At 42.2% G+C, this 19,309-nt stretch overlaps 1 protein-coding gene across 1 annotated transcript in view; it reads left to right on the top strand.

Annotated features, from left to right (window-relative positions):
* The first annotated feature begins 1,582 nt into the window (after nt 1-1,582).
* Nucleotides 1,583-19,309, top strand: part of arhgap21b (Rho GTPase activating protein 21b) — a 33,644-nt gene continuing 15,917 nt past the window's right edge. The window contains exons 1-7 of the mRNA XM_061694022.1: nt 1,583-1,813; nt 2,795-2,984; nt 11,722-11,883; nt 11,995-12,016; nt 16,255-16,347; nt 17,088-17,166; nt 17,256-17,310. Coding sequence (XP_061550006.1) covers nt 2,910-2,984; nt 11,722-11,883; nt 11,995-12,016; nt 16,255-16,347; nt 17,088-17,166; nt 17,256-17,310 — 486 coding nt within the window. The 5' untranslated portion in view covers nt 1,583-1,813; nt 2,795-2,909. The remainder of the gene's footprint in view (nt 1,814-2,794; nt 2,985-11,721; nt 11,884-11,994; nt 12,017-16,254; nt 16,348-17,087; nt 17,167-17,255; nt 17,311-19,309) is intronic.

Genomic DNA, 19,309 nt, shown 5'->3' with positions numbered 1-19,309 from the left:
TGCAAGTTCAACCCTTTCATGAAGCAAGTCTGACCACAATACCAGAATAGAAAATAGGTTGCCCACAAATGATTCAAAAGGCACAAAAGAGTCGTTTGTGTTGAACGGTTGTGTTCTTCGTGTACACTTGACATATGACTCCCGGTCTTTAAGATGGGAACACCGAGTGCTATTTAAACAAAACTGCTTTTCACTCTCTGCTACGGGAATAAGGTGAGATTCCCAGCCTGACCTTTTTAACCAGCAACGATAATTCCCTCGTGAAACAATTGAACAAGATAGGACGTAAGTGCAAGCTGTCATTTTCGGTTAACGTGGAAAATAATTTTTTCTTAAAGGTCGCCCATGATTTTGTGAAGGAAAAATAAACATACAGTTATGAAGTAGCAGGGTTTGCACAAAATATGTTTAGACTGTTTACTTAGCATAGTCATGAAATGTTATTATAGATGGTTCAAATCATCAATTTGAACACCATAATTGACTAATTGTGTTTTTGCATCTGTGAACAAAGTATGAAAAAAGAAAGCAGGTCTACGTAGGTCATGATTGACTGTTTTATCCACACTTTGACTGTAATTATGATATGTCGAGGTTATGAGCAGCACACAATGAACTAGTCTGCACGGCGGCGTAAGAATATGTGGTTGTGCGGCACAAGAAGGCCTGCTGAATTAGGCCTTGGGCCTATTTGTTTTTCTTTGGGTTGTTCTATAAGTAAGGACAGAAGTGTTTTCCATACAAATATTTACTGTAACTATGACTTTACTACGGCTGTGTTGGCGTAGGTCAGTGATAGACTATAGGTGTGATCTGAGTCGCCCACAAATGTGATAGCAGCTATCGGATTTTTATAAACTGATGACTGCATTAGATTGGTTTGTAATATTTATTTCTTCTGCATTGAAGACACCCACTAATAACTTTTAGATCTTCCAGAGGTGATTCAATTAAAAAAAAAAAAAAAAAAATTCATTAAAGGAGAATGTCTAATGTTGTAACCAATGAGCAATTGTGTGTGCTTATGGAGACATTAACAGGAGAGCTTTGTGAAAGTATCCTGCCTGAACTGACCTCTGCTGCAACAAAAGCCAACCGTGGCCAAAAGAAACAGGTGGCCCCTTCTGTTCCATGGGGATAAAGGGGACCATTTGTCGGGGGCCCCGAGGATTGAAGCACACCAAGCCCCTCAGATTCGGCCGGCTTCATCGTGAAGTATCTGGTGTGTGCGTGTGTTCGTAGAACTTAAATGACCTGCACAGACCACTAGGCGAACGGTATAATCCACATTCCTCATGCATTGCCATCCACATGCCAGACAGGATCGACCTCCCATTATAACCCCTCGTTAAATTTAACAACACTGTGAAAGGGGGAAATTATTTTTGTACACAGATAAACGCTTACGGTAGTGCTAGGAAGAAAAACATTCCACCTTTGGTTGTGTTAATGAAACTATGAAAGGTTGTACACGAGTTTCTGGCAGCGCTGTGGCTACGTTGCGTAAAGTCACGCGTGATTGGTCGGATCAAATGCAAGGCCGCCTGTGATTGGCTGATCGCGTCCTGTTGACCGAAGGTGGACTCCCAGGGAGTTGGGAACGCTCGAAGCAAGGGAGAGAAGAGAGAGAAAAAAAAGAATCCAGCCGCCAAAGTACACCATGCGCCTCCCCCGTGTGGGACGCCGTTGATACTCCAAATAATAATAACATTATGTCAACGTCGAGCCACAGCGGAGCCCGTTTGCTATGGTTTTGTTCGGCTTACTCGCCGTTATTGACGACCGCCTGGAACGCCGCCCCGCAACTACTCAGGTAACTTTGTTTCAACTCCAGCCGCTAGCATGGCTGCTAACTAGCTAGCAGTTCGGTTTCATGGGCACTTTTTCCAACTTGAACACACCGCGCAAGCCGCCGCCTAACAACAAGCCATTCGGTTACTTTTGGGGCTCATATAAGCGAGTATTATTGTATAAAACAAGTGAACGAACGGCTGGTTTTTCAGAGCAGTTCGCGTGAGAACGACTCGAGACGCTCAGCCCGTCGAAATCGAACAATAAAATAGCCATCTTTAAATCACAAAACCGGTTGCTACTATTATGTCGACGCAGGGGGGTAATATCTTATATACAGTACACGAAGGCACGAATAACCTCCGTTTTGGAGTCTTGGAATGGGTGAGTCCAATTTGTCCCTTGGCTCACTTGTTGCTGGCCATTGGTGATGCTGCGGCGACGCACCGCGTTCACTTCATCTGACCCATCACAACAAGACCGGATCGGTCGTACATGTGCTTTGTTGCTCACAGCAAGACCGGTGTTTGTTGCTCACTGCGCAAACCTCCACTAAGCGCCGAACTCTTGCTTTACTTGCATCTGTTTCCTAATTGTTATCACTTTTCCCAGCACTCTCTCGCTCATTTGAAGGAACAAGCATGAAGTCGTTTCAAGCAGTTATCAATGCTGACAAAGCATGCTCTACCATAGTGTCAACACATCCATCCATCCATCCATCCATTTTCTACCGCTTATCCGAGGTCGGTTCACGGGGGCAGTCGCTTTAGCAGGGACGACCAGACTTCCCTCTCCCCAGCCACTTCATCCAGCTCTTCCGGGGGGATCCCGAGGCGTTCCCGGGCCAGCCGAAGGACCTAGTCTCTCTGGCGTGTCCTGGATCGTCCCCGGGGTCTCCACCCGGTGAGACGTGCCCGGAACACCTCACCGGGGAGGCGTCCGAATCAGATGCATATTTTGCTGTTCATATATATAATGTCCACACTTGTCCTCTCTCTTCCAGATGGATTAGGTAATCCAGCACGGATAAAGGCATACATTGCAAGGCGTGGAACACGGATTCTGGCTTCCCACCAGATGTGGGCGTTCACTGGCTAGAGGAGTTGAAGTCACGTCGAATGATGGCATCACGTTGGGCTCAGTCTTGTGATGACGATCTCGAGCGACAACAAGCGAGATCGTCGTTCTGTGAGGTACGCATTAATCTACCGATTATATCTTTAGATTGTGAGGCTGAAAGTTGTTGTTGTTGTTGTTGTTTTTTTTTAAGGGGTGGGGTGGGGGGGCAGCTGATTCAGGGTTTCTAGAGTCATCCCTCTGTTGACTCCGGTGTGGGGGTGGAGTTACAGGGGCTTGACACTTTGGCCCAGCTGTTTGTGCTTGTAACAACTCCTGTTAGATTCTGTTCTCTAGTTTCCCACTATTTCTGTTGGATGTTCACGTCTGTCCGGTGTTTGTATGAACACGGGTCATGTGCTCGAGGGGATACAAAAAAGGTTGCGGCACTGTCGTGTCATGAATGTGTTCTGAGCATTTGCGGGTAGAGTTGTTCCGATTCCATCACAGGATCGCGAATTGAGGCCAATCGTCGTTTTTTAATAGCACTTGACTGTAAAATATGTTTTTGCACATGCAAATAACCACAGTTGAACAAGTATTTTACTATAAACCACTGGTGTCAAACTTAAGGTCCGGAGCCAAAGCTGTCCCTCCACATCTTTTTATGTGGCCCGCTCAAGCAAATCATGTGCGTCTACTTCATGTTTCTTGATCAAATCTGTAACATAATTGCAAGTTTTATTCACTTTAAATAATGTTACGATATCCCAAGCATTTTTTGATATCAAACCCCAAAAGTAGTTGAGCACAAATAGTTGCGCAAACTGTTTTAGTTGACTATTGTTTTCAAAATTAATTATCCATCCATCCACAGTCACCCCCTCTATTCAGGGGTGGGTACAGTTTTGGTTAAAATTATCCACCAATCAGCTCGCGCTGGCCGAAATTCCGAGGGGCTCTCCAAGTCAGTGCGTCAGAATTACAGTGACGATTCAAATAGTGTCACTTGCCCTGAAACGTCACCTTAAGTAGTTTTAGTTTTCTTGATGTCTCGTCCACCTTTTGTTTCATAGTCAGCAGTTTCCATTGGCTCTGTGTCGGCAGTCGTTCTCGGGGATTCAAAACCTCGCCACGACAGCTTCATGGTCTAGCGTCAAGGTGGTCTAGAACTCCCCTTCCCCAGTAATAAACCAGATATTAAAGTAATTATCTGCCGACAGGCTCACTGATATTCGATTATTGTTAGTGACATTTTGTCAGAACATTGAAGCGGTATTTGGGTAGCGTTGGCCATGAACATCCTTCCACACAGTTTTAAACTGTGAGCGTAAGACTGTGGTAATCATGCAGACTTTTATCGAAAAACCAAGAAAACTGAATACATTATCTGCTTCTCTTTGTTATTATAAAGAGCCAGCTTCTGTATATCCTCTCAACCGCCTCTATGAGTCAAACGATTGAAGCAGTCCGCCTGATCACGACAAGCTTGAGCATGATTGGCGGTGTGATGTGAATGGCAAGCTTCAATTGTGGAAATCCCACTGTTAATGAGGCCGGACCACCAGCCGATTCATGTGCTAATGTCGTGTAGGAAACCCCCCGGAGTCTCCGGCCCTTGGATCTGGTGGTTATTTTATCATTTAGCAACACTGCTTGATACCCCATTATGTATTGGCTTTGCTTAGTTTTGTAGTAGTAGTTTAGTAGTTCTTGTTGTTTCTTTTTGTTCCCCCTTTTTCTCACAACTTGGATTCCTCTGGTCACATTGAGTGTACCAGTCAATCGCCTTTTATCTGTAAAATGTCTGTGGTAACATTTTCCTTGTTCCAGTGTGCATACAGCTGTGTTCGATGGTCGATTCAGGTTTGTTGCTATGTCAGGAGGCTTGTGGCTTGTTTTTTATGATCCCCATCACCTGCAAGCTGGTTTGCTATGCCCTAGCAGAGGAGCAAGGGAAATGAGAGCAGAGTGAAGTAGATTATTGTTTTGGATAATGCAGCGTAATCCATATTTAGTGCTGCAGGGGTCTACGGACAAACCAACCCACCTCTACCATCTTTGCCTCATTAAAGGTCAGTGTTTATCTCATTTGGACTGGCTGCCTTTCACAGAAGCCTCTGCACAGGCATCACATGGCTAAGTGATGGCAATCGGAAGGGAAAATTGAGCCACAATTGGATAGAAGAAGTCTGTTACTTCCTGTTGCCCTATGGTAGTGTCTGCAGTGTCTCAGGGGCGGGGCACACATTATAGGGTGATTCAGATGTCCCTTGTGCTGTTTTAGTGCAATCGAATGAAGACATTCACTCCGTGGCAATTTGAAAATGGCCTTCTTCCTTTAATGAATCACTTATTTCCTTAAAAGCGGAATATGCATAAAACAGAACTAATGGTTAATGTAATCTTGCCTTCTTTTGCAGAGAATTTTCTTCCACATATTCTGTAGCTGATTTAACCACCTGTTAAGCGGGGTACACACCTTGATTTCTAAAATGTGAAACACCCCACACATTACGAGGAAAAAATCACCTTGTGATTACTGCTCTCTTTCAGTAGTGTGTGGTGTACTGGAGATGACCACAGCACAACACGCACACGTAATGCTATATGTATGCTGTAGTACTAAGACTGACCTGTGAGAGGCAGCATGGTGCCACAGGGCTTTCAGATTGCCAGAAAATACCAAGAAGAAAAAGCAGGAGTTATAGTAGTAGTTGGGGGGATCAAGGCTTACTGTTTGCTTTTCCGGTAACTACATTGTCATTGCAAAGTCTTCTCGTCAATTTGAGTGTGGCAAATGATTTGTGAGGCATGTTGAAGAAACACTTAACACAACCATTTGCTCCTCTATTTGTGTCCAGCAACAGCGCGAACTGTCTTTGATCACGTGGGGGATATTTAAATTTGGCTCGATTGTCAGCATGTGTGTACCCTGCCTTAGTTCTTCTCGCTCCCCTATTACATTGTGTGACTGCTACATTGTTAAAAACTGCTCAAGCTTCTCATTGAGATTAGATTTTATTTGGAACAATTAGCTCCAGAGTCCCCACACTACTACAGCATGAAAAAAACTTTATTTAACCATGCAGGCAATGTTTTAAGAAACATTTAAATTAACTGTCATACAAGTAGCAGCGCAAGTTAGCCATTCTGAGATAACTCTTAAAATGTTCTCTTTATTTTTGATGATGAATGAGGGGGGTTAATAAACATTAAACTGGTGCATCTCGGGCATCAACTTTTTAACATTGACTCTCTGAAATAAAATCAACCACTAATGTTGTAATTGTTAAACTATAGCACATTTAACACGCTAACTTTTGATCAGAACTGACACGCATATAGCAGGTAGATAATAGCTAGCTTGAGAAGCTAGACTAAACATCACAATCAACACATTTGCTCACACATCTACATGTATTCTGCATTCTGTTGATTAGTTAACCACCTGTTAGCTGCTCCTAAACCTTGTCCTGCACTGCAAAAATGCAACGGCCCCAGTGCCATGAGCTGAGACTTTTCACAGCAAAGTGTTTCCCTTGGATGTAACGTGGTGTAGAATCTGGCAGCCCGCAGACAAGCAGGTTGCCTCACATTTTAGTACTGTGTACTTGACTCTTTTTCAGAGCTACAGTATGTCGCGCTTCACTGGTAGAATGACATTTACAGACACCAATTATATTTTTCAAACACACAGGTCACGGGGTGGGGTATTCTAGCATTTGTTACTAATAAGTGGAAATTCAACTTCTTTTTTGAGTGTGCGTATACACTCTCAGTAGGGTTGTTTTGTGCAAGAACTGTTGCATAAACATGGATACTCACTCTTGACTTTTTCAAACGGTAGCAAGTGATGGAGTTTACTGAATGTCACACAAAAAGAAGTAATTTTTTTATTTGTAGGTGTTTCCATACCCCTTCGATGGGCGATTTACTGTCAGTACAACTGCTCCAAATAGAAACAACAGCACGGTCATTGTAATGTTGGAGTGTGTCAGCCAGTGTAAACAGCATGGTTTTATTACACAGGATAGACCAGGCTGTTTGCGACCTCTGGACACATTGTGTGAAACAGATTAAAAAGTCACATTTCTCAAATATAATTACAATTAGTTAGTAGCCACTCTACGAGATAGTTGGGCTGGCTACGGCTGGATTAATCGAATTTTCATCGTGATTTCGATTTTGGCTTCTCACGATCATAAAATAACATAATCATAGGAAAACGATTAATGTGCTGAACAGCGCGGTGTGTGTGTGTGTGTGTGTGTGTGTATGTGCGCGCGTGCGCGCAAGGTCCTGCACTGTCAAAGTACTCTGGCCTTCCTGAGCGTGCTTTAAGCTGTTTATTGACACCCCAGTTAGTTTACTATAAAACTAAACACAACAAATAAGATAATTACACACATTTTACTATATGTAAATACAACACATAGTCCATTTTAGTGCTTAATGCTAATGCTCGATGTAAAATCCGATTGACGGGCTAGTGAAAATTAGCATTAGAATTTACGGAGGGATATTCACACACAAATTCTGTTGGGGGTCGGTGGAGGTCCAGAGAAGTCGAAAAATGTCTGGGATTCATTGAGGTGGAATGTCACACCAGTATTAACTATATGCATGTGGCAATGATAACACTGCTCGGCATGTGCATGTCAGGACGCCCCCTCGCTCCCCACCGTGTTTAACGATCAGAATGACCACATGCACTTCCTGCAAAATCGGATCCTGGGACTCGTTTGCCGGCAATGCCTCTCTGGCTACGGATTAGAATATATCTCCGTGGCACGAAAGATTCCTGAGGTCAAACGGCACTGACTTCTACTGGAAGCACTATAATCTTAAAACAAACCAAGCGAACATTGGCAAAACAGTACAACCGGTTGTGCTAGTTTCATCAAAAACACTCAGGTGTGAGCTGCACCTGTAGCAATGTTTCCCAGCCAGTCGCAGGAGTGTAGTAAGGCACTGTGTGTGTGTGAAGCGCTTATTCACTCTTAAAATCTACCCTGGTAAACAATACATGCCGTTGTGCCAAGTTTTGCATAGGGATGGGCATTTGACTACATTTCCTTGATCGACTACGTGGAATATGAATAATAAAACAACTAGACATTGAATACATTGTAATAAAACAGAAGAACCAAACAGACAATCATCAGGTGTAACTTCCCCTTCTTACATTAAAACCCACATAAAACCAATAAAGAACTGTTGTTGTTGAGAAATATGATTAATTCAACATTAGAGATATATCATATCAGGATTACTGTGATGAAAATTGTGCTGACTTTGCTGGCCTGGATAAACTTGCTCCATTCATGTTCCATCAGATTGTAGCATGGGAGCATCCGCCTGACTGTTCTCAGCTTCTGTTTCAAGTCATATTTAGGAGATTATTATGGCTCAACTTCCAAAAGCTGTTGTCACGTAGCTCTTCTTTCGACAGCAAACTAGTTAAGACTGCATGAACAACAATCAATTAATGGGTCTATTTTCTGCCCATTTCATGCCCACCCTAATTTCCTGTGCTTTATGTTGTAAGAGCAGAAATAAAACAATGTAGACTGTCAAAGAATGCTTGCCTATGTGTATCGAATACACTTTTAATGAGCCACGGCTCAGTTGTCATCTGGTGGCACTCACAGCCATTGCTCGGCCCTTTTAAAGGTGCTGTGAGCAAATAGTTTCTCGTGTTTGTTTTTTGAAACTCGGCTGCACACATTCACTTCTCCCCTCCAACAGCTGTGTCAATGAGAGAGCGCTGCTGCAAGCATTCAGTCCTGTTCAAAGACTTGAGTGCGTTTGTGTGATCAATCAATAACACAATCAAAACCTCACACAGCCTTTAATCGTCTGTTTGTGTTAAATCTTGTGGCGATTCAGTTCATTTATCACCCGGCATATCTGCTCAGGCGCAGGGCATCAACGCAAGCTCATCAAATTCTTCACACAGCGGGGAAAGTCTACATTTTAAGGGGGAGGGGAGAGCTGGTAGGAGATACAATGGACAGTTTTTTTTTTTTTCACTGTGGAAATACAAGGCATGACAGAGATGTTTTCTGAATCGAGGAATATGATATAGGGCTGGAGTGGACAAAGAGGCACTGTTACTGCACACTTGATACCATCAAGGTGTGAGGTTATAAATAGTCAGTAAACACAGGAGTGGGTGTCCAAAGCCCTAAAAAGTTGACATGCTTCATTCTCCAGCTGAGAAAATGGGATGCCACTGAACCTTGAGTGTGAACACTAAAGGCGATGGAGCTGACACGTTTATCTAGAGAAACTTTACTCCAGATACCTTCTTAGAATATAGTGAACTTTTCTATGAATTTTTATCTGAACAACTTTTCACTTTGTTAATGACTGACAAAACGATGTTTTTTAAATTATCTTAGCCCTAAGGGAGCAAGGCTTAAGTATTGTACATATCTCTTCAACTCTGAGAAATGTTTCTTAGTGATGCACCATAATGAAAATTCATGGCAGAAACCGTAAACTGAAGAGGAAACCAAGGCCAAAAGACAGGAAGAAATGAATATACCAATTATGAGTAAAATTGAATTTATGGCTCTGACTTTGTACTAACCTCACTAAAAGCAAGGTATTGCAATTGCATAAATTAATAGCAATGTTTCAAAAAATAAATCAACTGCAAAATAAAAATATTTATTTGGCACTGATGTTCCAACAATGCACAGAAAGGGCTGAACGAGAAAAAAATCAGATCATAATATTTGGTTACATATCAGTCGATATCGATATATATCACAATATGAAATCAGTCACTATTATTTTCAATCTTAAATGTTCTCTGTTCCTCGTAACCTTTTGATTTAAATACAGTATTTATTTTCTGTCAAAAGTTGAACGTGACATGGTGCATTATACAATTGTGTAAGACAAATATAACGTATATATACCAAAACGTTTAATTTGAGCAAGCAAAAGCTTTCAAGTTTTCCAATTTACGCCCAGGGTGTTGGTAACGAGCGTCCATGAATTGAATCATCCACTTGAATCTCTTCGGTGACCAAAAATTAGATGCCTCGCTAGTTTCACGCTAACTATCTCTTTCTGTTTTTAAATGGCATGTTTACTGATCATTGCAGCTGCTTATTTCACACTACAAATGTTACCAGAGAGACATATTGCTTTGGATAGAAGTATGACTAGACTAAAATACCACTTTGTAGAACCTTTTTCCCCTCTTGGTTTATACAACCCCAATTCCAATGAAGTTGGGACGTTGTGTTAAATATGAATAAAAACTGAATACAAAGACTTGCAAATCATGTTCAACCTATATTTAATTGAATACACTACAAAGACAAGATATTTAATGTTCAAACTGATGAATTTGATTGTTTTTAGCAGATAATCATGAACTTAGAATTTTATGGCTGCAACACGTTCCAAAAATGCTGGGACAGGGTCATGTTTACCACTGTGTTACATCACCTTTTCTTTTAACAACATTCAATAAACGTTTGGGAACTGAGGACACTAATTGTCAAAGCTTTGTTGGTGGAATTCTTTCCCATTCTCGCTTGATGTACAGCTTCAGTTGTTCAACAGTCCGGGGTCTCCGTTGTCGTATTTTACGCTTCATAATGCGCCACACATTTTCAATGGGAGACAGGTCTGAACTGCAGGCAGGCCAGTCTTGTACCCGCACTCTTTTACTATGAAGCCATGCTGTTGTAACAGGTGCAGAATGTGGTTTGGCATTGTCTTGCTGAAATAAGCAGGGGTGTCCATGAAAAAGACGTTGGTTGGATGACAGCATATGTTTCTCCAAAACCTGTATCTACCTTTCAGCATTAATGGTGCCTTCACAGATGTGTAAATCACCCATGCCATTCGTACCAACACAGCCCCATACCATCACAGATGCTGGCTTTTGAACTTTGCGTCCATAACAGTCCGGATGGTTCTTTCCCTCCTTGGCTCGAAGGACACGACGTCCACAATTTCCAAAAACAATTGGAAATGTGGACTCGTCGGACCACAGAACACTTTTCCACTTTGCATCAGTCCATTTTAGATAAGCCCGGGCCCAGATAAGCCGACAGCCTTTCTGGGTGTTGTTGATAAATGGCTTTTGCTTTGCCAAGTAGAGTTTCAAGTTGCACTTACGGATGTAGCACCAAACTGTATTTACTGAAATTGGTTTTCTGAAGTGTTCCTGACCCCATGCGGTGATATCCTTTACACATTGATGTCGGTTTTTGATGCAGTGGTGCCTGAGGGATCGAATGTCACGGCCATTCAATGTTGGTTTTCGGCCTTGCCGCTTACATGCAGTGATTTCTCCAGATTCTCGGAACCTTTTGATTATATTATGGACCGTGGATGATGAAATCCCTAAATTCCTTGCAATTGTACGTTGAGGAACATTGTCCTTAAACTGACTATTTTTTCACGCACTCGCCCCATCTTTGCTTGTGAATGACTGAGCAATTCTTTTCTACCCAATCATGGCACCCACCTGTTCCCAATTAGCCTGTTCACCTGTGGGATGTTCCAAACACGTGTTTGATGAGCATTCCTCAACTTCCTCAGTCTTTTACGCCACATGTCCCATCTTTTTTGGGACGTGTTGCAGCCATAAAATTCTAAGTTAATGATTATTTGCTAAAAACAAAGTTTATCAGTTTGAACATTAAATATCTTGTCTTTGTAGTGTATTCAACTAAAAATAGGTTGAACATGATTTGCAAATCATTGTATTCTTTTTTTATTTATGGTTAACACAATGTCCCAACTTCACTGGAATTGGGGTTGTAATACTAAGTACAAAAGTTAATTAGGGGACACCTGATCAATTAAAATTATTCATCCATCACCTTCCTCTGTTTATAGAATGACTCTGCCGAGTGGAGAGGCTTGGACCCGAGAGAAGAGGAATCATTTTCTTGGCCGAGACCCAAAACGGTGCTTCTGCGTCGTACTTGTCACGGATTTGGCTTTACCCTACGGCACTTCATTGTGTACCCGCCGGAGTCATCCACGCACTACTTCCTGGTACATGTCAGGCTGTGATTTAATTGGTTTCCATGACTTCATATTCACAAAATAATCTATGATTGATTGATTGCTTGATTTACTGCTGTTTTTTTCCTGTTTTCTTTATAGGGGGAAGATGTTGGGCGTAGAGGTAAGCAAAAAAAAAAAAGAAAAAAAAGAAAGGCAAATGCAGGTGTTTCTAGCTGGAGTAAGAGCGGTGCCTCTGACGTTTAATGACTCTTAATCTAGCCACTCTCTGGCTCTTTTAGCTTCCTTGTGTGCAAAGAACAATGTCGCTCCCCGTGTCATTGACCTTTGTGGCGGCACGAACGGTTTGGTCAGCACCATCTGCTACTGTCCTGTGGCGTCCCACCTCTTCATATTGTTCCACTTTGTTGTTCTTGCCGCTTTTCTCCCTCACCATAGAAAGCCCATCAGAAAGGGCTGGCCTCACTTTTTACTGGAGCATTTGTGTTTGAACCTTGCTCTTCCGTGAATAGATACTGCTCTGTTTTAAAGCAACAAATCCTCACATCAAAGTCATGCCATAATTGTTGAGTGAAAATACTCTGATTTGAAGTTTTTAATGAGCTTCTATCAAAAGTTAGAGCCTGACTTGGCAATTTGGCCTTAAAATAAAATTGCTGTATTCGTCATTCAAACTGCTCTAAGTGCTAGAGGACTCTGCATCGTTTTGCGCAATTGTCAAAAAAACAACAATTTGTACATGCATTATTAGATAACTAGCAACCCTTTATCCCTCAGTGACTGTTTTTGTCAATGTCTTTATTTCTCAAAAGTGTTCTCTGTCAATTGACTGTCTGTTGTCGTACTAGAGCGGCTCCAACTACCGCAGACAAATTCCTTGTGGGTTTTTGGGACATACTTGGCAAATAAAGATGATTCTGATCTGATTCTGATAATCCGGTTTCTGAGTTTAATCGATCCTTTGTGCTTTCCTGTTCGGGGTCGCCACAGCGTGTCATTCTTTTCCATGTAAGCCTATCTCCTGCATCCTCCTCTATAACACCAACTGCCCTCATGTCTTCCCTCACTGCATCTATCAACCTTCTCTTTGGTCTTCCTCAAGCTCTCTTGCCTGGCAACTCCATCCTCATCAACCTCTACCAATATACTCACACTCGCTTCTCTGGACCTGCCCAAATCATCGAAGTGTGCTCTGTCTAACTTTGTCTCCAAAACATCTAAACTTGGCTGTCCCTCTGATGAGCTCATTTCTTATCCTCTCCTACCTGGTCACTCCTAGAGAGAACATCAACATCTTCATTTCTACCACCTCCAGCTCTGCTTCCTGCTGTCTCTTCAGTGCCACTGTCTCTCATCCGTACATCATGGCTGGCCTCACCACTGCCTTCTAAACTTTGCCCTTCATCCTAGCAGAGACTCTTCTGTCACATAACACACCTGACACCTTCCTCCACCCGTTCCAACCCGCTTGGACCCGTTTCTTCACTTCCTGACCACACTCACCATTGCTCTGGACTGTTGACCCCCAAGTATTTCAAGTCCTCCACCCACGCTTCTCCCTGTAGCCTCACTCTTCCCCCTCCACCCTTCTCATTCATTCATATATATATATTCTATTCGCTGCCATGTCATCAGTGTAGACAGTGCGCCTCTGCAGGCTACGGAAGCCGCCAAAGGAAAAAAGTAGTATTTTTTTTGTTCCCCCCCTCTTTAATAAAATAAAATTTATCTGAGCCCCAAAAAATAGATATATCAATTACATCGCCAAGTCCTAAACTATAGTATAGAAACTTGTTACTGGTGTCAGAATATATATTTTTTTTCTTTTTTTTTTAAATATAGGTTTTGGATTCCAGTGATATTCAATGAGCTTATTTGCATTTTCTGGGCGATCATAAAAGCTTGTTGTCCCTGGAATTTTCCCAGCTGGGTGTTAGTGATTCCAATCATGTTTGTAATCTTTGGAGGTGATTCAAGGAAATGCAATCCCTCATGGAATTCATCATTCACGTGTTTAGGAAGTGAAATCTGATCCGAAGTAATCTTTGTTGCCGTCTCGCACAATATAACCCAATTAATCTGTTGATGATACTTTCCTCAAGACTTTGAGTTTTCTCTCAAGGATGAACCAGTGTTGCCATGGGATGGAAGAACACTGAGAGAAGAGACGCATGTTGGTAATTTCCTGACATAACAGTTCATGGCATTCATAGTTGATTCCGCCGTCTAAGAATTTGACCGTAAAATAGCCTCCAATTCACAGAATGACAGCAATTTGAGGGTTCTCATAATGACACCAGAACAACTGAAATAGAAACGATTTATGGCCACTCAATATTCCAATCGTATCCAATTCATGTACACAAACATTGCACAAGAGCGCAAATGAATAAATGTGCTCCACTTGCATCAAACCTGCACAGTTGAACGCCACCATCAATTATCTTATTGTATTAGAGTCTGCAGCTTCTCAAGACAAAGCTCCTCTGTTACAGCTCTGGGTTCAAGTTTGGGTGCACTCACAATCTAATGTTCCCTGGTCTTGTCTCACGTACACATCCAGTGGACGCTGCAATCAGCTGCCATTAAATCTTCATATAGCGTTTATTTTGAAACAGCAAAGATTTTCTTTTCATGGTTAGTGTTTAACTTTGAGACCGTCCCGAACCAACAGTTCTGTAAAGCAATACTCAGTGCAGTTTTTTTATATGAATGAATTCAGAGAATGTCCCTTTTTTTGTTTCATGTGACGTGATCAGCGCAATGATGTGATTTCATCCATCCATTTTCGTCACCACTTATCCTCACAAGGGTCATGGGCGTGCTGGAGCCTATCCCAGCTAGCTTCGGGCGAGAGCCGGGGTACACCCTGAACTGGTTGCCAGCCAATCGCAGGGAACGTATAAACAAACAACCACTCACACCTACGGGCAATTTAGAGTCTTCAATCAATGGGATGTGGGCGGAAACCGGAGTGCCCAGAGAAAACCCACGCAGACACGGGGAGAACATGCAAACGCCATACAGGCGAGGCTGGCATTTGGGATCAGAACTGTGAGGCAGATGTGCTAACCAGTCGTCCAGCGTGGCGTAGATGATTTTCCGTTCTCACTATGGTGGAGTACAACCTCACTCCCTCAAGTTACATTCATCAAGTGGTATATCATTTCTTCTTCTTTTCCTTTCGGCTTGTCCCTTTAGGGGTCGCCACAGCGCGTCATCCTTTTCCATGTATTGATACATGCCAAATCAAATGAATTTACAGTGAGACTTTCATCAATTGGGCACCTTGAGTTTTCTATTGTATTCTATTAATTCTAGACTATTCATTCTGTAACACATATGGTTAATTTAGACAATGTTTGCTCTCTGTGAACTCACTGTTTCTGTTGGCCACTGGTGCCCAGTAGAATGATGGTAAATGTAGTGCACAGCTTACAGAAACCCTCATTAACCTACTGTCCTCATTCTGATGAATGGTGAATGTTAATGTAGAAATCTAGACAGTGCCTTTAAATGACAAGACTCTCCCCTTAAAAAAAATGAAGTGTCCTAGTATTCCACTAGAGGGAGTGTGCCTGATTGCAGTACATTACATAACGCGAGGCCCCACAATGAGCGAGTGCATGAGTAAGATTCTGGGGAAGAGAAGAAAGGACAACTGTAGGCACACACGTCTCTCACCATTTCCAGAAATTTAAAATGGCATATTTAGTTCTTATTTTCTGCGTAAAACAACACTTTGTAATTAAATAAGAATGAGTGTTCCTCTTCTCATTCTGGCAACCATTCCACTCTAGTTAGTGTGCCATGGTGTGCTGACTCACTACCAGAATGTTAACTACGAGCAACTCTTTGACACTGGACACCGGCGAGAGAAAGAAAAGAGTGGGAGTAGTGCAGCTGAGCCCACTGTCACTCCACCTACTTCTGTTTCCTTTCTCTCACACTCATCCTTCTTGTCCCCCTCTCTTCTGGGCAGCTGCTAGGAAACAAGGACTGGCCGAGCAAACTGGTTTTCCTCGCGTTACCAGCTTTTATCCACCTAGCTAGAGCCCACACAATTTCCCTCTATTGAGGTGCTGCCTCCCATCCCTCCAACGTTCTGTTAAAACCTGCCATACAGTATATGTAATGTGGGCCAAGTACTGGTCTGAGAATTATTATTTTTTTGCTTTCCCAATGTTCATTTAGTTCTCAGAATGTTGAGATTAAACCCACTTTCTCTTGTTCTCACATGCAACCTATCTCTCTTCTTACTTAAAGTAAATGCCTGCTGTTCACTGCCAAATTTTCTTGTTCCTCTTTCTGTTACAGCCTGAGTGATTATGAAAAACCACCAGATAAATGTAATGTGTACACTTAGTTTTTTTGTTGTTGTTTCTTTTACTCGTTTGGTAGGGAGACAGCGGAACAGGCTCGAGCCGATGGACACTATTTTCGTGAAGCAAGTCAAGGAGGGCGGTCCTGCACATGGAGCTGGCCTCTGTACAGGTAGGACCTATCTATACAGTGGAACCCCGAGTCACAAACTTAATTCATCATTTAAAATAATTATTTCAATAAAAACAATACATGCCAGCATGCACCCAGCCTTGCAAGCAAAAGCTCCCCAGGCGCCGCCAGAACTGCAGCACTTTCCAGGGCGTTGTTGCACAATCACCTGCACTTTTCTCTTGCTTAGGAGCCATACGGAGGGCTAATCCAATTGACAGCAAAAATAAACAAAGGCAACTGAAATACATGATGCATGTCTCAATTTATTTGCTACGAATAATGTGTACACTGTGTGAGAGAAAGTACAACCGGCATAGTTAGCGAGCCGAAATTATAATTGTTTGTTTTAACTTTTTTTTTATCAAGACCAAAAGCACTGTATGGTAAAATACGACTATAAAAGTATAATAATAAAAGAATGTAAAGAAACAAAATATTTTTTAAAAATTTAATTGAACAAACTCCCACACGCAGACTTACTGTTGTACAGTTGTGTGTTGATGTGTGCCTTTTAAGGGGTGTGTCTGTGCCATGCTCCTTGCGAGTGTTTTCATTTTGTATATGTGTTTGACTGTCCCATTCAATAAATGCCTGAAAGTGCATCAGTGACTTTTTTCCCCCCCCGCTTCACTCGAGTGCCGGCGGTGTATCAAGCTCACTCCTAACTCAAACTTTGGCCTGCAACACAAAGCAAAAAAATCGACCAAGTGCTAATATTTACTCTAAATGTCCTTTAGGTGATCGCATTGTGAAGGTGAATGGCGCAAGTATCATTGGGAAAGCATACTGTGAGGTTATATCTTTGATCCAAGACAGGTGAGATGCAATAACCAATTCAATAATGAATTATGGTTCACCTTGGCTTTGGTCTCATTTAAATTGCCTTTACTTTCTATTCCTCACAGCGGTGACTTTTTGGAACTTTGTGTGATGCCCAAAGATGAGGACATACTACAGCTGGTATGCATCTCCTACACCTTTTTGCTTTACCACAAGTACAATTTGTTCTGTTTTTGGAACAAAAGCGACCCTCTTGCTTTCATCTTGTCCCAGAGAGCTGCTCTAGTTTTGGTCTGGGACAGGAATCTTAAAATCCCATCAGCGTTCTCTATCTAGGCCTTCTAATCGGGATGGAACAGCTTTTCTGTCTGCAAGATGTCACGTTGAAATGCACCACGTTCTCTCAAATACACTTTGTCAATATGTTCAGTCATACACATCCAAAGGAATGAAGCTTACCGTAATTGTTTTCCGCATGAGGCATATCCCGCCTTGTGTGGCGTTTGTATGTCCTGCCCGTGCTTGTGTGGGTTTCTCGGTGTACTCCGGCTTCTGCTAAAATCCCAAATACATGCATGTTAAGTTAATTTAAGACAACATTTTCCATAGGTGTGAATGTATGTGTGAATTCTAGTGCCTCGTGATTGGCTGGTAACCTGTCCAGGGTGTACCCCGCCTTTCACTCATTGTCAGCTGGACTAGGCTCCGGCTCACCCAAGACCATGGTGAGGAAAAGTGCGATATAAAATGGATGGAAGGATACCTTTCCTCGGAAATGCTGAAATATTGTGTATTTTGCTGACAGAGATAATCTTGATAGAATATTACTAAAGATTACATTCTATAGAACCTGTTTTCCGTTCAAGTCAAACAGTGATCAGGTCTCCCTCCACTATGTCACTCTTTGTGTAGGTCATGCAATGTGGGAGCTTTCAAATGCAATGCCACAGTGACTAATGGTTGGAGGAGGGAGGGCGCAATGGTGGTGTGTTTGTGTACGTGTTTGCATCATATACTGTACATGTAGTGATCGTTGCGTTCGTTCCTGTCTTTTCACATTGTTGTTGGCTTTTCTCATTTGGGATCGCCACAGTGAGTTACTTGCATGATTTGTTTGCCACAGTTTTTATGCCAGATGCCCTTCCTGAGTCAGCAATCCAGACGCAACCTACCCATTTTTTATTCGGGCTTGGGAGTAGTGTATATGGGCACTCTGGGAATCCAATTTTCGCTGTCCAAAGGAAAGGTAGCGGCATATATCGCTACTTCAGCACTGCTCAATTCACCTTCATGTAAATGCAATAATATCTTTCCGTTTAACTCTGCCGAAATAGTGATAATTATATGTAAAATTTTTGCACACCACCAAAGCTGTTAATTGTGCGGGCTTAAGAATCAGCGCTGTGAGCTTGTGATGACTATGAATTGTGTTCATAGTGCAGGCCGCTGCCACAATATGCACTCTGCATATTAAGAGCAAAGTGAAGCTGCACTCAGCTCTTAAGTGCTAGAGTATGTGCGGATGCTAAGGAATCGCTTCTGACAGTGTATTTGACAGCCTGTTTATATAATGAAACCCAATCGCTGTTAACCTGAAATCTCCCCTGTGTACTCTCTCTGGCCGCGTCATAGCTTTATTGATAATTCAATCAATAAATCATTACACTGTCCCAATGTATTACAAAAGAAGGTATTCCATCTTTCAAAACACAACTGAAACATGTACTGTACACTGTTTTGCTTTAAATACTCATACAAGGTGTGCGTGTGTGCATGTGTGTTTCAAATCAGGGTTTAAAACCAAGGTAATTCTTTCAAATTAGTATTTCAATCCTTGGTAAGGGTTTCAAACTATGTTTTCAAATTAGGGTTTCTAGTCCGAGTTAGGGTTTCAAGTCTGCATAAGTGATTCAAACAAGGGTTAGGGTTGCAAGCCAAGGTTATGGTTTCAAATGAGAGTTGGGTTAGGGTTAAGCCTGGGTTAGGTTTCAATTTAGGGTTTCAAGCCAGGTTAGGGTTTGAAAGTAGGGTTCTAAATTAGGGTTCCACCAGGGTAAAGGTTTCAAATTACGCTCACACTTTCAAGCTACGGTTTTAAACTTTGTTTGGGGTTTCCAACAAGAGATCTGGTTTTAAAGCAAGGTTAGGCAGCCGTCGACTAATTAACGGCCACTATTCT

Source organism: Phycodurus eques, chromosome 13, assembly GCF_024500275.1.
Source record: "Phycodurus eques isolate BA_2022a chromosome 13, UOR_Pequ_1.1, whole genome shotgun sequence".
NCBI lineage: Eukaryota > Metazoa > Chordata > Actinopteri > Syngnathiformes > Syngnathidae > Phycodurus > Phycodurus eques.
The sequence above is the reverse complement of the archived record's forward strand: the minus strand, read 5'-3'. Positions and strand labels throughout refer to the sequence as shown.